Consider the following 19501-nt stretch of genomic DNA (forward strand, 5'->3'; position numbering starts at 1 on the left):
GAGAGAGAGAGACAGCGTGAGCAGGGGAGGGTCAGAGAGAGAGGGAGACACAGACTCTGAAACAGGCTCCAGGCTCTGAGCTGGCAGTCAGCACAGAGCCCGACGCGGGGCTCGAACCCACAAACCGCGAGATCATGACCTAAGCGAAAGTCGGGACGCTTAACCGACTAAGCCACCCAGGCGCCCCAAGTATATTTTAAAGTATTTAAAATATATAAAGAATTTATAAAATTCAACACCTAAACCCAATTAACCCAATCAAAAAACGGGCAAAAGAAATGAACAGACATTTCTCCAAAAAAGACACACAGATGGCCAACAGACATATGATAAGATGCTCAACATCTCTCATCATCAGGGAAATGCAAATCAAAACCACAATGAGATATCACCTCACACCTGTCATTATGGCTGAAATCAAAACCACAAGAAACAACAAGTGTAGGTAAGGATGTGGAGAAAAGGAACTCTCTTGCACTGCCGGTGGAAATGCAAACTGGTGTAGCCACTCTGGAAAACAGTATCCAGGTCCTCAAGAAGTTAAAAATAGAATTACCATGTAATCCAGTAATTTCACTACCAGATATTTACCCACAGAATACAAAAACACTAATTCAAAAAGATATATGAACCCCTATGTTTACTGCAGCATTATTGGCAACAGCAAAACAATGGAAGCATTCCAAGTTCATATACAGATGAATGAATAAAGATGCAGTATATATACCCACCCACGCAATGGAGTATTGCTTAGCCATGAAAAAGGCTGAAGTCTTGCCATCTGTAACAACATGGATGGAGCTAGAGTGTATAATGCTAAGTGAAGTCAGTCAGTCAGAGAAAGACAAATACCATAGTATTTCATTCATATGTGGAACTTAAGAAACCAAACAAATGGACAAAGACAAAAAGAGAAAAACCAACCCCCCTGCCAAAACAATAACAACAAAAAACCGACTTTTAATTACAGAGAACAACTCCTGGTTACCAGAGGAAAGTTGGGTATGGGAATGGGTGAAATAGGTGAAGGAGATTAGGGTATACTTATCATGATTAATGCTGAGCAATGTATATGGAATTACCAAATCATATATTGTACACCTGAAACTAATAGAACACTGTATGTTAACTATACTGAAATTAAAATTTTTAAAAATATTAAAAAATAAATTAAAAAATTATGTAACATATCTAATATTTAAAATTGCCTAATATCTAACATTAAGTAATTGTGCCAATACTGTTCTTTATAACTATTTTTTTAATGTTTATTTTTGAGAGAGACAGAGTGTGAGCAGGGGAGGGGCAGAGAGAGAGGGAGAGACACAGCAGGCTCCAGGCTCTAAGCTGTCAGCACAGAGCCTGACGTGGGGCCCGAATCCATGGACTGCGAGATCATGATTTGAGCTGAAGTTAGACACTTAACTGACTGGGCCACCCAGGCGCCACATGACACTCCCCCTTGTTTTTTCTGTATAGTCTCTTTACTTTTTTTTTATTGTCTCCCTCACCTTTTCTTTCATGAGACTCCTATTTTTTAAGAATTCAGGCCAGTTGGGGTTTTTTGCTTTGTAAAATTTTCCTGTTAGACATATCCAAACTAAGGAAAATTCTATAAACAAACAAACAAACAACCTGGCCTGAATTTCTTAAAAATATTGCTGACTTTCAGAAAACAATACATATACTTATTAATTGCAAAAAAACATGGTTATCTTGTTCTCTTATAAAAATATTTTTTAAAAAAGTGCTGGTCTTAACCTACTCAATCCCTTGGGCAAGCTGTAGTTTCAAAAATATTGCTTTAGGTCATGGTTATAGGAATATAATTTACCTTCCAAATGCAGACAGAAATGAAACTATCACAAAATACTCAGGAATTAAAAAGAGTTGTTCAGAATACAAATATGATTGCTAAGTCAAGGAAAGCCAGCTTTCCAGATCTGGAATGGTCTATGTTATGAACAAGCAACGCCATTTACCTACACAAAAGCCCCTACTAAAAATAAAAACATAACTATTTAGTACCAGGCACTACATGTTCTATACTCTCTCAGTAAATGTTTACAGCAACCTAATGAAGTTGGTATTATCTACATTTTACATGTAAGGAAGCATGCTTAGAAATATTAAGTGACTGAAGTTCAGAAAAGGGCTAGAACTGGATTTGAACTGAATCTTCTTGACATCAAAGCCCATGACCTTGCTCTGAGGCCACCAGGGCCCCCAAGCATGGCATGTGTTCTAGAGGAAGAAGACTCACCATCTGACAACGTTCGAACAGCAACATCTTGCGTGGAGACTCCAGGACCATGTTTGTTGTAAGCCACCACTCGGAAGCTATACTCTGTGTATTTTTTCAACCCATTAACAGTATGGGAATGACTTGAAACGTCAACATCCTTGAATAAAATAAAACAATTTACATGTACACAACTCAAGCCAAAAGACAGGCTGTGAAGAATTAACTTAATAATTAATCAAATACAAATTCTATATTTGATACAATGCAGATTTTTCTCTTTACAGAATGCTATTTCAAAGTGGATTAATCATAAACACTGGCAATTTACTGAGAAATACTGCTTGATATTTAGTGACCCTTGCTGATAAAAAGTACAGAATAAAACTTGGTACACAGAACTAAGAGTCTGCTGATTTTTCATTTCCTATATACATCTTTTTTATTCTGAGATTTCTAGGCAAGCAAGAATTGAATTTCGGAAATATATTTCAACTCTACTATTCCAATCAGTGGATTGAAGAATGGCTTAATCTTATACCTGTTCTTTATCAGTCCCTTTTTCCATGTAGTACAATTTGTAATTCTGAATTTCCCCATTGCCAGACAGCGGTGTTTCCCAGGTGACAGTGATGGATGTAGGTGAAGCTGCATGTGCTCTGATGTTAGGTGCTGGGCCAGGGAGCTGAACTAGAAGGAAAATTTTGAGACAGCGAGATGTGAATGAAATTTACTACAATCCTCAATAATCATTCTCAGCAGTAATGTCATACACTGGCCATGTTTTTAAAAACAATAAAAACAGAAAACAATTTAATGCAAGTGGCTTTAGGATAATAAATAAATGTATTCCAATATTTATGACTCAAATTTTAACCAAAAATGATCTGTGAAGTATCTCAAATGTATTCAGTGAAAAAAATAAATATCGCAGAATTTTTCTTCTGGTGTATAAAATCTCAATTTTTCAGCAGGACTGCAGCACATAAAGCAGCCATCACAAAAAGAGAGCCTTCAAGAGATGAAGGGCACACTTATCATGATGAGCACTGAGTAATATACTGAAGTGCTGAATCACTGTATTTTTTACCTGAAACTAATGTAACGGTGTATGTTAGTTATACTGGGATTAAAGTAAAAAACTTAATTTAAAAAAAAAGAGAGAGAGCCTTTTTTTGCCAGGTACTGGGGAAATGATGATGGACAGGGTCCCTGCCCACAAAGAATTCCCAGTCTAGAGGGAAGTCAGACATATAAATTTTGCAACTAATGTCACAAGTGCTAACAGATCTCATAATGATTGTAACAAAAACAACCTTGCTTTGGGAGGGGGTAGGTAGGCAAGGGAAGAACTGGGGAAGACTTCTGGGAAGCAAGAAGGAACAGCTTTCTCAGACACCAAGGGGAAAATTATTCCAGTCAATGGGGATGATACGTGAGAAGACAGTGTAATGTGGTTCAGGCTGAATACTGTATAAATGTGGGAGGGAGAATGCTGAAAAGGAGGACATGAGCCAAAGAGCCTCTAATGTGCCGCTGTGGAGTCTGAATTATCTCTTGTAGGTGTTAGGTAATTACTGAAAAATTATGAGCAGGAACATGACATGACATGATCAGATCTCTATTTAGAAAGGACATGTGAACACATGCATGAAAGAAAAACAGCACGGGAATAAGACTAGATAAAAGAATAATGATTTTAAAAATGGCTACCATTGGGGCGCCTGGGTGGCTTAGTCGGTTAAGCGTCCGACTTTCGCTTAGGTCATGATCTCGCGGTTCGTGGGTTCGTGCCCCGCGTCGGGCTCTGTGCTGACTGCCAGCTCGGAGCCGGGAGCCTGTTTCAGTCTGTGTCTCCCTCTCTCTCTGACCCTCCCCTGCTCACGCTGTCTGTCTCTGTCTCTCTCTCTCCTAGAAATAAATAAATAATAAAAGAAAAAAAACCAAAAAAACAAAAAGAAATGGCTACCATTTACTGAATGCTTATAATCAGTCTGGCTTAAAGTGCTTTATGCTTTACATGTATTTCAGTTATGTCTTATTTAATCTTTGTACTAACCCACACGAGAGGGATACTACTGTCATCCCTATTTACAAATGAAGTTGACATTAAGAATCGTTCTTAAATGCTGGGAAAGTCAGTGAGAAGTGGAGCCAGGGGCTGCATGCTTTCTGATTCTAACACCTGGACTCAAGGAGACCAGCGAGGAGGTTATTACAACACCCTCTGTGGGATGGTTGGTCCTGTGACTGTCCAGCTCTACCTGCAACAATAGCTCTCATACCTGTTTACTATATTTTATTAATCTGACTGATAAGTTCCAGTTCCAATTTAAACACAAATTCTGGAGGCTGCCAACACCTATACTTTGGTAGACATTCTATATTTGAAAACAATTTCTCTGGTGCTAGTGTTTCTGTAACAGAATCCATTAGATTTTAGGAGACGAAAAAAAAAAAACTAGCAAAATGTAAAACAAATCGGCTTTCTTAAATAACAGCACCACAGCTTGACAGTTTTGCTGCTGAAGTAGAGAAACCTGAATGTGGTTATTCTGACAGTTGTTTCTTTATTTAGTCATGAATCATGTTATTCACTTAAATGTTAAGAGCATCATTTGGTGCAGCCTGACAGGCGGGATTTGTCACACTTCTGCTGCCACGGAAAACTTTCCTCTAACTTATCAAAGGAAAAGGAAAACAAAACGGTCCCCCAATTCCCTTAAAATCACTTTCAATATATTCACTGGATAAACAAAAAGCAAATATGATCCTTAATAGACGCTAAGAAATTCTTTCATTTAACCTGCACAGTGGCATAATAAATGGAAACAATTTTAAGAAGGTTTATTCAGCTAAATATGTGAAATATTTTTGAGGGCTGACTCCAACACTTACACCTCCCCCCACCACAGGCTGAAAACCTCCAAATGAAGTACAAGTCTCTTTCTGCTAACTTGTCTTTTGCCAAAACATGTTATAGTCACTTTCTGTCCCTAAAGTACCCTCAAGAGAATCAAGTTCCCCTTCCACCTACATTCTTATTTAGTCTCTTTTTTCTTTTTAATGTTTTTTTATTTATTACTGAGAGACAGACAGATACAGCATGAGCAGGGGAGGGTCGGAGAGAGAGGGAGATACAGAATCTGAAGCAGGCTCCAGGCTCTGAGCTAGCTGTCAGCACAGAGCCCGACGCAGGGCTCAAACCCACGAGCCATGAGATCGTGACCTGAGCTGAAGCTGAATGCCCAACCGACTGAGCCACCCAGGCGCCCCTTTAGTCTCTTTTTTCTAATGAAACTCCTTGACCAAAAGATTGTGCTGCCTACTTTCCTTAGAGTAACAGAGGTACAATATCAGATAGAAAGGATTAGAGGGAAGATGAGATAGGTCTTACAGGATCAATAAAATTTGAGTGTTTATCAGCAGAATCATATTCCCTTACACCATTTGCTACTGTTTGATGGGAATTAGTTTTATCTCCTCTAATTCATAAGGTCCTTGATGGCAAGGAACTGGTACTTTCTGCACTGCCATAGTATGCAAGGCTACAGAAGATAGACCTTGCTATAGGTTTACCTACAGGTATGGCCAACAGACAGGTGGAAGACTTACCCTCAGGCTGTGTTTCTACTCGGAGTGGAGCTGAACTCTCACCGGAGCCATGCTTGTTTTGAGCCATAACTCTAAAGATGTACACAGTCGCTGGCATTAGGTTTTGAATGGTTACCTGCATTTCTCCTGGGTGACTAGTATTCTCAACACGTTCCCTTTAGACAAAGAGGGGTTTGGAAAGAAACAGCATCGATTAGGAATATTTCTAGAATGTGCAGTTTCATTTTCATTGCAAGTCCTATAGATATAATACCACATCCAAATCTTAATTTAAGTCAAATTAACTCTCAAAAAAGCAAACCTTTGGGGGTGGAACAGGGCACAGTAGAATACAGACACTGGCAAAGAGCAATGTCACACGTGTCTGATAACTTGCTGACATTTTGCTTAAACATGATTGACTTTGTTGGTCATAACCACAACTTCCTTTTAGAGAAGGCATTTCAAATGAGACAGCTGGTCATTAATTTTGTAGGTTTTAGGAATCACTGAGTTTTTAAGGAGTGATTTCCAGGGAGACAAACAGAAGCTGATTATAGGTATGACCCAATTTTCAAAGAAAATATCAAGGAGTTCTGTGTATATTTTGGATAAAAGACTCAATAAAAAGAAAACTAGAGATTACCACTTTTAAAGTTGGGAACATTAAACATTTAAATAAATCCTAAGTTATCCAATTTTTAAAATAAGTTAATCCCGATACTGATTTGTATAATTTACTTGTTAAAACAAATACTCTTTTGGAATGATTTCCAAACTGATTTGAAACGTTTGACAAATTTTATGACAAACAGGAAAAATGAATCCAGCAGTCTAGTGCTATGAACTGAAAACATAAAAAGCAGTTATCTGTTTTCCCTATCCTGGGGGTCTGTGTGTCCACACTTGGGTCCATAATTATGCTTAGCTTACTGTATGTACTATAATAAAAGCCAGTTTACATTACACAAGCGTTTTCAACAAATCTTGTGGAAGTAGGCCTTCACTGTTTTAGACAAATAGCTGGCCTTTATGGATTGCTGATCATGTAAGGAAAGTTCTGTATCTATCCTGACAGTAATAAAAAAGGTCCCAAACTACTCTGTGGAAGAAATTACTTGAAACTACATAATCTATTGAATTAAAATTCTTACTTTAAAATATTGGTAATTTTCCTTGAAATCAGTGATTAAAATTAATTTAGTTCTACAGGACCATATGCCAGCTGGCCTGATTGTATGTGAATATTTACATTTCAGAGATTCGTGTTTTTCAATAGCTTTCTATAGTTTTTTAAACTATCTTATTTTAATTTAAAACAAACCACAGTACCCACATCATACTTATAGAGGTTCTGTCTCTATATGAGCAGTAGGTCGGCTGGAGAAGAGCATTGTGGGAACAGTTACTGCTCTAAGATACCTGAGACGGCTACAGGTACTCTTCTCTTCTGCTAAACCTCCAAATCACAACATTTAAATAGAGGATATCAGTTGATTTCTCACACTTTGAAGTTTCTGACCTTTGGTCTGATCACAAATGATGGCTGTCTGGTATTACACTTCACCAAACTAAAAGCTCCATGTGAGAGCACAGACTGTATGTTCTGCTCACTCTGTACACAGAAGTTCAAACAGAAAGTTTAACTGTACAAAAAGTTGAAACTATCTTGAGAAAGACAGTTGGAGAGGTACCATTTTACTTTAAGTTGAAGTAAGTGTCTCATTCATGTTAACAGATTACATAAGAACTTAGCAGAATGCTCATACATGAAGCAGCACTCACAAACGTGTGCAGAATGCATGAACGGAAATTTGCCTTCTGTATGTAAACCTTGTACAGGAATAATATTGTGCATACATTTTTGTTTGTATGTGAAAGGGAAAAAAACAATAAACTAGTGAAGAGAACTAAAAATCTATAATAAATTTCTATAGAAGCATTACAATTGAAAAAACATCAGTAATAGGTATGATTTCTTCAGGTGAAATAAATGCCCAGTACCTGCAAGAGCTTATAATACTAGATTGGTTTGAGGTCCCAGAACCATGTGTCTCTCTAGAAAAAAAACTTTTGACTTTAGGACAAGATCCAGGGTGAGTTACAAGGCACAATTCTCATAAATGTGTGAGGTTACAATGGAACTTAGGTTAGAATGTATTAGCTAAAAATCAAAGGAGAAAGACAAAAGTACTTTTATATTAAGACAGTGCTGGGCTAGGTGTTAAGAGCTCCAATTCTACCTTTGGCAAGCTACTAGCTTCCTGGGGGACTGTAGGCAAATCACTAATATCCTCTGAGCCAGAAGTAAATATTTACAGACAAAATGGAAAATTTTATGTAGTTACTTATATATCCTATTAAAAAATGTAGCCATTTAAAAACATAAAAATATTCTTAGCTCCTGGGTCATAAGAATAACAGTCTGATTCGGGCCAGGGTCCATACTTTGCCAGCTCCTGGTCTCAACTTACACTTAACGCTTCGTCCATCTCTGAAATGTTATTAATTTTGGAATAACTTACTCTGTTTTTTCCATTGAATGGTTAAGTATCAGAAAAGCACTCCTATTTACACTAAAGGCATTGGGGGAAAAAAGGCGGGGGCAAATGTTTCATAGTTGAAAATGCAAAGGATCCTTTCAAATCTCAAGAAACTGGCACCCAATACACCATGACCATTACATGACCAAGACACATAATGCCACCTGGTGGTTGATTTTTCAAATGCAGGAAGCAGTAGGATTTGTAAATACAGGTAGTGGCATACATCCTCACACTGAATTCTTATTATAAGTCTGTGAAGAAAAGTTACTAACCTTATTTTTTAGATGAGAAAACTTAAGCTTATAAAGGCTAAATAAATTCTGTTTATAAAACAAATAAGCAGGATCTAGTCTTCTTAGTCTTCTTTCTACTCCCTCATTGCTTGTATTCAGAAATCATAAGCTTCGTTCACAAATGAAATGACAAAAAATTATGGTCTTCAAGAATCTTCCTTTGAAATATTCCCTAGATTTATTCTGTCCACTCCAAATCACTGCTCTCCCTTTCGTCCAGGCCATACCTACCACATGACTAGATTAACTACCTGATTTGTCTCGCTGACTTTTCTTCTTCTCCTCTTCTATGTAGTGCTCATAAACTACTAAGAAAAGCTATTTAATAAAATCACAGTGCACACTTGCTCAGGAGTCTAAAATGGTCCCTTCTTAACTGATTATGTCCAAATTCTTACTGGCATTATGATATTTGGCTCCAATCTTCCACTTTATTATAATCTCTTACTAATTCCTACCAAAACTCTGGGCCAGTTAAGCCAGCTTTCTTACTTTCCCATCCTTCAAACACCAGACAGACAAATTAAATTGGATCCTCCTTGCATCTCTTCTTCCTTTATATATATACTTGCCTTGTCTTCCTGCCTGACAATTTAATTTTAAATTGAAGTGACAGATTCTCATTAAAAACAAAAGTATATATAGTTAAAAAGATCTGAAAGTCCCAGTTTTTCTCTCTCCTCAAAGCATGTCCTTCCCTGACACCTAACTGTGGCACGTACTGACCCGTAACTTACCAGATCTTTCCATGTCAGCATTTCTCAACCTCAGCACTAGTGAGCTGCTGGGCAGGATGATTCTTTGTTGGAAGGGGCTATCCTGCACATTGCAGGACATGTACCAGCATCTGCGGCTACTTCTCATCGGATATCAGTAAGCATCCTCTCATCTCAGTTTTAATAACTGAAAATGTCACCAGACATTGCCTATTGCAAACTGCCTATTTGAGAATCACTGCTCTAAGCATTTGTATACACATCAAGCATTTACATACACATCATTAAAAAATTCCTGTATCACATTTCATGTTGATATGCACATATTAATTATGTGCTCATTTCTCCATGAATGGGCATTTATTTTCATTCCTTTTTTCATTCTTATAAACAATTCTACAATAAACATTTTTATGAGTGCCCTAGGCATACAGTACATCTAGAAGTGTAATTGTTGGATTGATGGGTAAATGCATTAAAAAGATACAGAAAATTCTGCCAAATCACCTTCTCCGAAGGCTACTCTTACATTGCCACCAAAAGCCTAGAGAGGATTTCTTCCCAGCACTTAACTTGCTTAACCCTCAATATTATCAATTTAAAATTTTTGCCAACCTCGTAAGTGAAAAATGGTTGCACTTTTTGTATTATTACATTGTATGTCCAAGACTACAAGTGATGGCAAAACCTTTTTAAACTTTCACAGGCTTTCCATTAACTTCTGTTAATCAACCACTTGTACCATTTGCCTCTTGGGAGTGTCTGTCTTTTAGGTATGACTTATAAGAGCTCTTTACATAGATCAGACAGCAGTATTATTTTTTGTAAATGTTACCAATTTTCTCCCAGCTTATCACGTGATGGTTTGATTTTGTTTATGATTTTTATCACACAGAATTTTACACTGTTGTATAATAACCTTTGTCAGTCTCTCCTGTTGTGGCTTCTGGATTTCCGGTCTTCCTTTAAAAGGCCTTTTACACTCAAATGATAAAACAGTGGCTGTATTTTCTTCTAATATATTTATAACTTTAAAATCTCTTCATCTATCTATAATTTACTGTCATAATGTAAGACAGGTATGTATAACTTCCATTCTTTCCAGCAAATGGGGTCAATTATCCCAACATGACTTCTTGAATAAGCTATTACTTCTCCATTGACTGAAATGAATCTATTCCCTGGACAAGTATTTATTTAGTGTTATTATATGCCAGGCCTTGTTCCAGATGCTGGGGATATTCTATTGATAGGACAGACACCAGAAATCGGTTAATAAAGAGAGAAACTTTCAGAGTGTTCCGTGTTCCGGAAACAAAAGCAGAAAGACAAAACAGGGTGACGTGCCAGCAGTGGTGTTCTGGTCAACGTTTAAGAACCAGCTCTGGTTTGCAGCACTTGTCTCAGTCAGTACTCATGCCATGCCCCGTTTTGAGCTACCAAGTCATCATGGGTTTGCAAAATTTCCTGAAAACTTAACAACTGGCTCTGAAACAAGCTAGCTGCAGAACGCCTCTGTGTGACAGGGCCAGAGGGGGGTAAGCCGGGTGGGTATTCATGAAAGGCCTACGAAGGTTGTCATCTGAAGATGACCAGTAAGAAGCCAGAAACAGTTGTGAGGGAAACGCAATTATCTGATAGAAGGAAAAGCAAGGGCAAAGGACCTATAATGGAAAGAAGTTGTTATTCTGAGGAATTACTCAGTGGTTTTACCTCTTGTGAAATACTATGAAATTAGCAAGGAGATGTGAAAGACCACTGGAGGCATTTTAACACAGATGGCATTCAGTAGTAACGTCTTGCCTTTTTTGTGTCTAGAACCATGTTTCTTTACCTTTGTAATGCCCAAAACATCTGGTACAGTCTTCAGATAAACATCATTCTAGGAGAAGCTCCATCTATCTCAAAGCTCCATGTATCTCCATCTGGCTCAAATTAGGTCACTCAGACCTCTCTCTCTAAAGTATTAAGTCAAGGGGTTATGATTAAGGTTCCATACTTGTGGAACTTGAAAGTCTAGTTATTAAATACAATATGTACCAGATGTAAGCACTGTGGTAGAAACACAAGCTTTATTTCATATGTGAGGGCCCTAGCCCAGAGATTTTAGCTTTCTTATTTTGATATGAATGAAGAAATCTACTTGGCAATGCTAAGAATACACAGCATGTGGCTTGGTTCTTCCCAAAGGTGTTATAATTTGCTTGGGAAAACAACACAAATATACATAAAATAGAAGAGTAACAACTTATGGTGGCATAAGATCCTGTGTTATAATTAAGTGCCAATGTTAGTGGCAGAAATGCATATAAGAGAAAGGCTACGTGAAAAAGGTGGAGAAAAATGCATGAGGACTTCATGGGGCTTAATCTGGGCCACAAAGGATTCATGGATTTCAGCTGGGAAAGGGGGAAGTGACTAAAGACAACACACTTGAAGAAAGGCAGCATAGTGGTAGGAATTAGACTGGTTTCATTAGGAAGTGAATTAAACTGGAAGGTGAGGCAAGTAAGGCTGGCCAGATAAAATAAAGCTGGACTATGGGTAAAGTGGCTTGGGGATTCTGGAAAAATCTCTCATATGCAATGGAGAAGCAATGTGAGCTCCTAAAAGAGGTGGAGATGGAGAGGAATTTAATGAAAATGCAGGAAAATTAGCTACTAATTAGTCTTGTGTCATCAAGGAGGCCCCCTGGAGCTCAGCAGCCCACATCCACATAAGGGTGCAGGCAAATATTCGTTTATGATTACTTCTATAAATTATGATTACTTCTATAAATTAAGTCTACCTTAATTTCTAAATCTGAATGTTCTAAGTAAGCCACATCCTATAGGCTGTGGTGACTGAATCTTATGAAAAAAGAATAGCCCTTGTTACATTTTAATACTTCTACCTAAAAAGCTCTACCTACTCTCTCCCCAAGTCATTCCAGGGAGTCAGGAAAGAATACCAGGACTTGAGTGTGTTTGGGATAAATTTTAATGACCTAAAATTGGGAAATAAGCACCTCAGTGATCATATTTTCTGGACTGAAAATTGGTATAGATTCTACACAACAAAGAGCCAGGGTGAGTATGGCTGGGCTGAGGCAGACCAAGATGCAACCAACTGGCTCCAGACATACAGACACTTACCTAACAATCCCCTCCTTGGTGTAGAAGACAGAATAGGTAAGGTTGTCCCCGTGAGGATCTGATGCAGGTGTCCGCCATGTCAGTTTGATGAAGCGGGTAGAGACCAGGGAGGCCACGACATCCCGAGGAGCTGAAGGCAGTGGTCCCGTTGTGGCTGGTGCTAGATGGTCAGTAGTGGCACTGGTCAGTGAAGTGGGAGGTAATGTTGGGATGGCAACATCTTGTCATGTGCAAACATTGGGGAATATGAAGGGCAAACCACGACGGTTTTAAAAAGAGAACAGAAAAACAAAAAACAAAAAAGAAATAAACAAAACCACGATGGGAAATAAAATAAAATGAATGAACATAAAAAAGGCCATTAAACTGAAGGCTAACATGCAGGCCAGGGGTACTATTGAAAACTAATGGGCACTATTCAAGACACATCACTGTAGAGCAAGCAGACTTTTTGGTCACTATAATGGTTGTGGGCAAGGGACAGGGAGGGTGACAGCTGAGAATAAAACATCTCACAGAAGGACATAGCTGTAACCAAGTAATTTTCTTTAATCCTGAAGGCAGCATGCAACATCTGTCAAACTTTTCACATGAAAGTCTCATCTATTGATAAAATCTCAGTATTTTTTTAGCTGCGTTGTCAAATACGGAATAACATGTGTAGCATGGAGGAGCCGAGGCCCAGGTTACCGTGGGCCTTCCAGCAGAGCAGTGGGTCTTCAGCTCTGCAGGACTTTCAAGAGCCACATCTTTAACTTCAGGCTAATATTAAACTCTGCTCTCTGTAATCCCAGGGAAGTCTGAGAGCCTTCCTCACTTCACTAATATTTCATTTGCTATCTTTATCAATTCACTTAACTATAACAGTACAAAGACATGAATCAAAAATTCCAAAACCATAAAAATACAACACTTAGGTAGCTCATCTGTTTGTTACAGTCCTCTCTGCAATATATATTACCATGGCTTGCAGACCTCAGGAACTGGGTGGGGTAGATGATGCAAAAGCAAGTCAAAGCTTTGCTTGTCAAGAGCCTCTGTTTGTGTATTTGTAGTCATGGGCAAGTTTATTACTTGCTGAAGCAGTCCATTCTCTTGCTGGACACTTCTGATTTTTCTAATAGTGAACCTAAAATCTCCTTCATCTTGGGGCCAGAAAGTATAAGGGTAAGTTCACAACTCTTAACTAAATGAGTTCATCAGAATTCTGTCAAAACCTTAATGGGAAAATTAGGAGAAGAGAGGCAGAGAGGAAAACAAGAAAATTCTGGAAGCTGGTTTTCATGAAATGGTAGGTCAACAATCTTCAGGAAAGGTCTGTGAACTGCAAGAGAATCTAAAGTGAGGCAGTTAAATAAATACGCCAGTTAGAATGAGTTCTCTAAGGGAAAGTACAGAGGAAGACCAACCTAAAGTCGTTCTTTAGATGGGGCAGGGGCAAAAGTCATCTAACAGCTACCATTTCTACATGGCACTCTGGCTCTTTATATGGACTCGCTGAAACCTTACAACTCTAAGAAAAAAATTATTTCTACCTTGTATGTAAAGACTGACAGTTAAAAAGGCTAAACCACTCATTCTAAGTCACAGACGGTAAGTGATGGAATGTAAAAAAATCAGCTCTGATTTCTAGTTTAAGAGGCCTCTGCATTTAGCCAATAGGAGCTTTACTCTTGCTGTGCCTCTTATTAATTGTGTCATCTTGTGCACGTCACTTACTCTCTTTTCCCTTCCGAGAAAGTACTTTGGAGAGAACAGAGTGCTGTCAGAATATAAGACCATGAAGTCACAGTCAGTCACAGAAGATTTAAGTCCACATTTCACTGACACAAGTGTCAATATTGTAAGAAAGTTACAGCTGAATGGCCTCTAAGGCCTCATTCTTTTCCTTGATGCCTGAATAGATGTGCTGCCTCAGAGAAAAGAAATACCTCTCCTACACAGCTTTTAGAGTTCTTTTTCATGTGTCATGCCAGTTTACCCAACAATCCTTTGAGGTCCTGAGACAGGACTTGATGTTGGGGTGAAGGTTAGAAAGGAGTCAAGGACTCTTGGGTTTCTGGCTTGGGAGAATGGGTGGTTGGGGGTGTCATTCATGGAGAATGGCAACATTAAGAGAGACTAGAGACTGAGGGAGAGATGGCAAATCTGGTTCTGAACATGCTGTGTCCAAACTAATGATCCAACATGTGCCAGCGAAATGCGTAAGAAGCAACTGGAAATATGAATATCTGACTATTGTAAAATTAAGTCACTAAAAACCTTTAGATGGAAATGGTTCAAAGAGTAGCCTGAATACAGTCTTGCTTTGTTGCCTAATTTCTTTGCCTATTCAGAAACACAGTAAGTAAAAGCTGCTTCCAAGTCTAACCCAACCCACTAAGCTAAACTTTTCCCAACTATCTGCTAGATGGAGAGGAGAGGAAATCTGTAATGTGAGAGGCGGTATAGCACACCGGAAAAAGCTCAGGATTTCAAGTACAAAGATCTTAAGTTCAAAACTTGACTCTGCCACTTCCTAATAATATGAAGTTGGGCAAGTCACACAGTCTCTCTGATCTCAGTTTCCTTGTTTATAACTGGAAATGCTCCCCACCCATGTTCCAGGCTGATGTGACCCACATGAATATCATCAATAAGAAAAGTGTATGTGGAAGCACTGGGTGCATCACTGCAATTAGCTTGAGTGGGTGACAGAAAAATCTAAGTATAAAGGAAACCAGGAGAGGAATGTAAGCAGGAGGGACCAGGTGCCACTAGTAATGGGTGATAACTAAGAACTGGATAGACATGGAAACTTCAATTAGCACACACAACTTCTAGGGCACACATCTGTAAGTTTTTAATGGCGTCCAGTACTTCCCACTTATATTTTTCGTGTTCACGATGAATCATGGTAATCTTTAAGCTCCTTGAGGACAAAATCTGTATCTGTTTCCTCTTGGCATCACTCATTGTGCATGTGTATACTTTAGATAATCAATAACTGTGTATTTATTGAATTAATAAGTGGGAAAAGATTCAGGGAGAATGTTAGTGCAATGGGGACCAGTGTTTCTAGAAGCTCATCACAGACACACATAAATATTTTAATCTTTTTAGCTGATACAAAGTATATACAAATATAATGATGTTATATAAATATTTGCTATGCAAATCTATTTAACCAGTTATACATAGAATAAAAGTGCAAATAATGGCAGATCATTGTAAATGATTCCTAATCAATTATGGGAAAAATCCATGTCTGCTCTGGTCCTAGTGTCTTACACCTACTTCCCCCAAGTTGGTTCTCTTGCTGCTGTTCCATGTTCTAGCTGGCCAGGCAAGGGAGAGATCTTATGTGATCACAGACAATCAGACAGACAATAAAGTTACACCAGGGTCAATGGCAAAATGATACAGATTGGAACTTGAGACTTCTGGTGTGATGGTTTGAGGACATCAACAAATGCTCTTCCCCAAAAGTACCTATAACGCTGGACAAAACTGTCAAAAACTGGAAACTGACCAAAGGCATACAACAAACCAAGAAGCATTTATTCATGAAAATTACCATAGTTCAGGTAAGAAAAGTAAGTCTGTGTGTGCCACTCTTGCCTGGGGCTGTTCCAAGCTCCCCAGCTCTGTCGGAGTAGTTGTTCAACCAGGGTACGCAGGCCCCAGAAGCCAGTGGCCCTGCTGCCGCCGTCACAGAGGCTCACTTGATGTGGAGCACTCCCAGCTAAAGTGGCAATCTTGGTGGCAAAGTGAAAAGGAAGGGGCAGTGTTTCTGCTAGCCTGAGATTACGATTTGGGGGCAAACCACCAATGACAGATGGGCTGGACTTAACAGAGAGTTTGGTGAAGTGAAATACAATAAGAAGGCTTGAGAAGCTCTCCACATGGCCCAGAAGACTGAAAGCCAGGCGTATGCGCAGCAGGGCCAAGAAGAGGTCCAGGAGACCCATACGCCCAGCCAGCGGCACCTGTGTGTGAGCTCAGAGCAGAAGCGAGAGAGCCCCGCAGAGAGCAACAGCTGGGGCAGACTAAAAAATGACCTGAACTTTGAATGCACTGCCCAAACCACACACAGATCCATCAGCTAAGAGTGGAAGGCTTACTTGGCTTGAGATATTTGAGCACAACTTCTGTTTGGCTAAACGCTAATATATACAGACACAAGGGTTACCCTAAAAATCCAGGATTAAAAAAAAAAAGCAAAACAATAAAAAACTAAAGCTGAGCAGAAACATCAGTGGTCACACAGTGGGGGGAAGATTGATGTCGCAGACTTAGTCCAGGCAAGCTGCTACACTAACAAAACAAGAACAGCTTGGGGGGGCAGGGGGGAGGGAGAGTGGGAGGAGTCAGAACCCACAGTTGCTACAATATGCTATCCAAAATATCCAATGTCCAACAAAAAATAGAGATACATGCAAAGAAACAAAGTGTGACTTAATCTCAGAGGCTAGCATAAAAAATACAGTCAATAAAAAGGTCTCGGGGCCTCAGATATCAGATTTAACAAAGAATTCAGAGGAGCTGTTAAAAATATGTTCAAAGAACTAAAGGAAACTGTCAGGAACTATGCAGGGTCTGAGATTTACCTGACTTTAGGAGCCAATAAGACAGCCTATTACTGTTTCATGGGCACTGGCAAAAACACAAGTCTCACATCAGAGACAAAGAACTTTACTGCTCAGGGCAAGGGCAATGGTCAGAGCTTCTTGTTGTTTTCATCAGTTCTCCATGCCCCACAAGTGCCACAAAGGCACTGTAAAGGCCTAGGACGAATGTCTACACCTGCAGCAGGTTGTAACAGGAGAAGATCCCTGAGCTTGAGGGATTTACCACTTTTATCTCATCTCATCTCATCTTATTTTTGACAGCAGGGGAGAGGCAGAGAGAGGGGGTAAAGAGGATCCAAAGCAGGCTCTGCGCTGACAGCAGAGAGCCCAATGTGGGGCTTAAACTCATGAACTGTGAGATTCATGACCTGAGCCAAAATCAGACGCTCAACCGAGTGAGTCACCCAGGAGCTCTGAGGGATTTACTACTTCTAGAGCAAGCCCCAGACAAAAAACAGGCTTACTGGGGAGATTTTATTTAATTCTGATCTGGTGAGAGACATGCTTTGTATGGTTACAGTCTTTTAAAATTTCCTGAGAAATTGTTTTAGGTTTGTTTTATGTTTTATGTAGTTGATGTATCAAGATTCTATAGTATCAGTTAGGTCAAAGTGGTTGCTATGGATGTTTAAATCTTCTCTATTCTTGGCTTTTTCTGTTTTAATCAGTTTTTGAGAATAGACTATTAAAATCTCCAACCATTTTCATTCAATTATGTATCTCTTTGAATATATCAATTATAAATACATATACATCTAACAATAGAGCCCCCCCACACACGAATTCAAAGAAATATAAGGAAATCAAACAACCGAATTCTAAGTAACCCAAGGGTCAAAGAAGAAATCACACAAAAAAGTTAATATTTTTAACTGAATGAAAATAAAAACACAACAAATTAAAAGTTATGGGATGCGGTTAAAGCAATGCTTAAAGGGAAATTTAAATACTTTTATCAGAAGAGAAGCCTCACATGAATTACCTAATCTCCTATTTAGTGAAGAGTGCAGACCTTAAGCATTCTCTCACACATACACACAAAATAACCATGTAAGGTGACGGGTGTATCAATTAACTTGTTAATTGTGGGAATCCTTTTACAATGTATACATGTATCAAATAATCATGTTGGACACTTTAAATACATTACCATTTGTCAGTCAGACCTCAATAAAGCTGGGAAAAATTAAACTGAATTATATTTTAGCCAAGTTCTTTAAAGAAAAAAACCCCCACAAGACTAAGAAATTAATAGAAGACATAACTGCCTAAATCAAGAATCAAAGCAGGGACAGTACTACCAACCCTACAGATTGGTAAGTTATAAGGTAAAATTATGAACAAATTTATGTCAATAAATCAGATAACTCAGAAGAAACAGAAAAATTCCCAGAAAAACAAAAATTACCAAACCTTCTCATGAAGAAACACAAAATCTGGGTAGAACTAAAACAGAGACATTTAATTAGTAATTAAAAATCTTCCCACACAGACAAGTCCAAGCCCAGATGGCTTCACAGTCAGTAAATGCTATGAAATATTTAAAACAAGAAATAAAACCAATCCTTTGTAATTCCTTTAGAAAATAGAAGAGAAACACTTCTAGCTCATTCTGGGAGGCCAATATTATTCTAACATCAAAGCCAAAGGAAAAGAAACTAAGGATCAATATCCCTCATGATCACAGATATAATAACCTTTAATGAAACACTAGCAAACCGTTATTTAGTAGCATATTAAAAGGATTATACATTATGGCCAAGTAGAATTTATCAGAGGAATTCAGGACTAGTTTAACATCCAAAAATCAATGTAATACACCATATAAGAGACAAAAAAGAATAAATGATTACCCTAATAAATGCAGAAAAGCATTTGACAAAATCAAACACCTACCTATTCATGATAAAAACTCAGCATACTAAGAGCAGAAGTTCCTCATCCTGAAAAATCTACAGTGAAATCATACTAAATGATTAAAAAGTAAATGCTTTTCCTCTAATACAAGACAAAGGTGTCAGCTCTCATTTCTTATATTAAGCATTGTACTGAAAGTTCTAGCCAGTGCATGAAGGTGGGAAAAAGAGAAAACCTAAGTAAAGGGTGCCTGGGTGGCTTGGTCATTAAGCACCTGACTTCAGCTCAGGTCACGATCTCACGGTTGGTGAGTTTGGGTCCCACATCCAGGGAGCTCGAGCCCCGCTTCGGGTGAGCCCTGCTTTGGATGAGCTCCGCTTTGCGTGAGCCCTCCTTCAGGTGAACAATGCTCCTCCCTCCCTCCCTCTCTCTTGCCCTTGCTCACTTGTGCCCTCTCTCTCTCCCAAAAAACAACACGAAACAAAACAAAAAACCCTACTAAAATTAAT

At 38.7% G+C, this 19501-nt stretch overlaps 1 protein-coding gene across 1 annotated transcript in view; it reads right to left on the bottom strand.

Annotated features, from left to right (window-relative positions):
- Nucleotides 1-19501, bottom strand: part of NEO1 (neogenin 1) — a 173911-nt gene that overhangs the window by 53911 nt on the left and 100499 nt on the right. Inside the window, exons 8-11 of the mRNA XM_077749000.1 lie at nt 12526-12745; nt 5858-6012; nt 2784-2932; nt 2264-2402 (exon numbers count right to left, since the gene is read on the bottom strand). Coding sequence (XP_077605126.1) covers nt 2264-2402; nt 2784-2932; nt 5858-6012; nt 12526-12745 — 663 coding nt within the window. The remainder of the gene's footprint in view (nt 1-2263; nt 2403-2783; nt 2933-5857; nt 6013-12525; nt 12746-19501) is intronic.

The sequence above is a fragment of the Crocuta crocuta genome, unplaced genomic scaffold (genome assembly GCF_008692635.1).
Source record: "Crocuta crocuta isolate KB4526 unplaced genomic scaffold, BGI_CrCroc_1.0 scaffold130, whole genome shotgun sequence".
Lineage (NCBI taxonomy): Eukaryota > Metazoa > Chordata > Mammalia > Carnivora > Hyaenidae > Crocuta > Crocuta crocuta.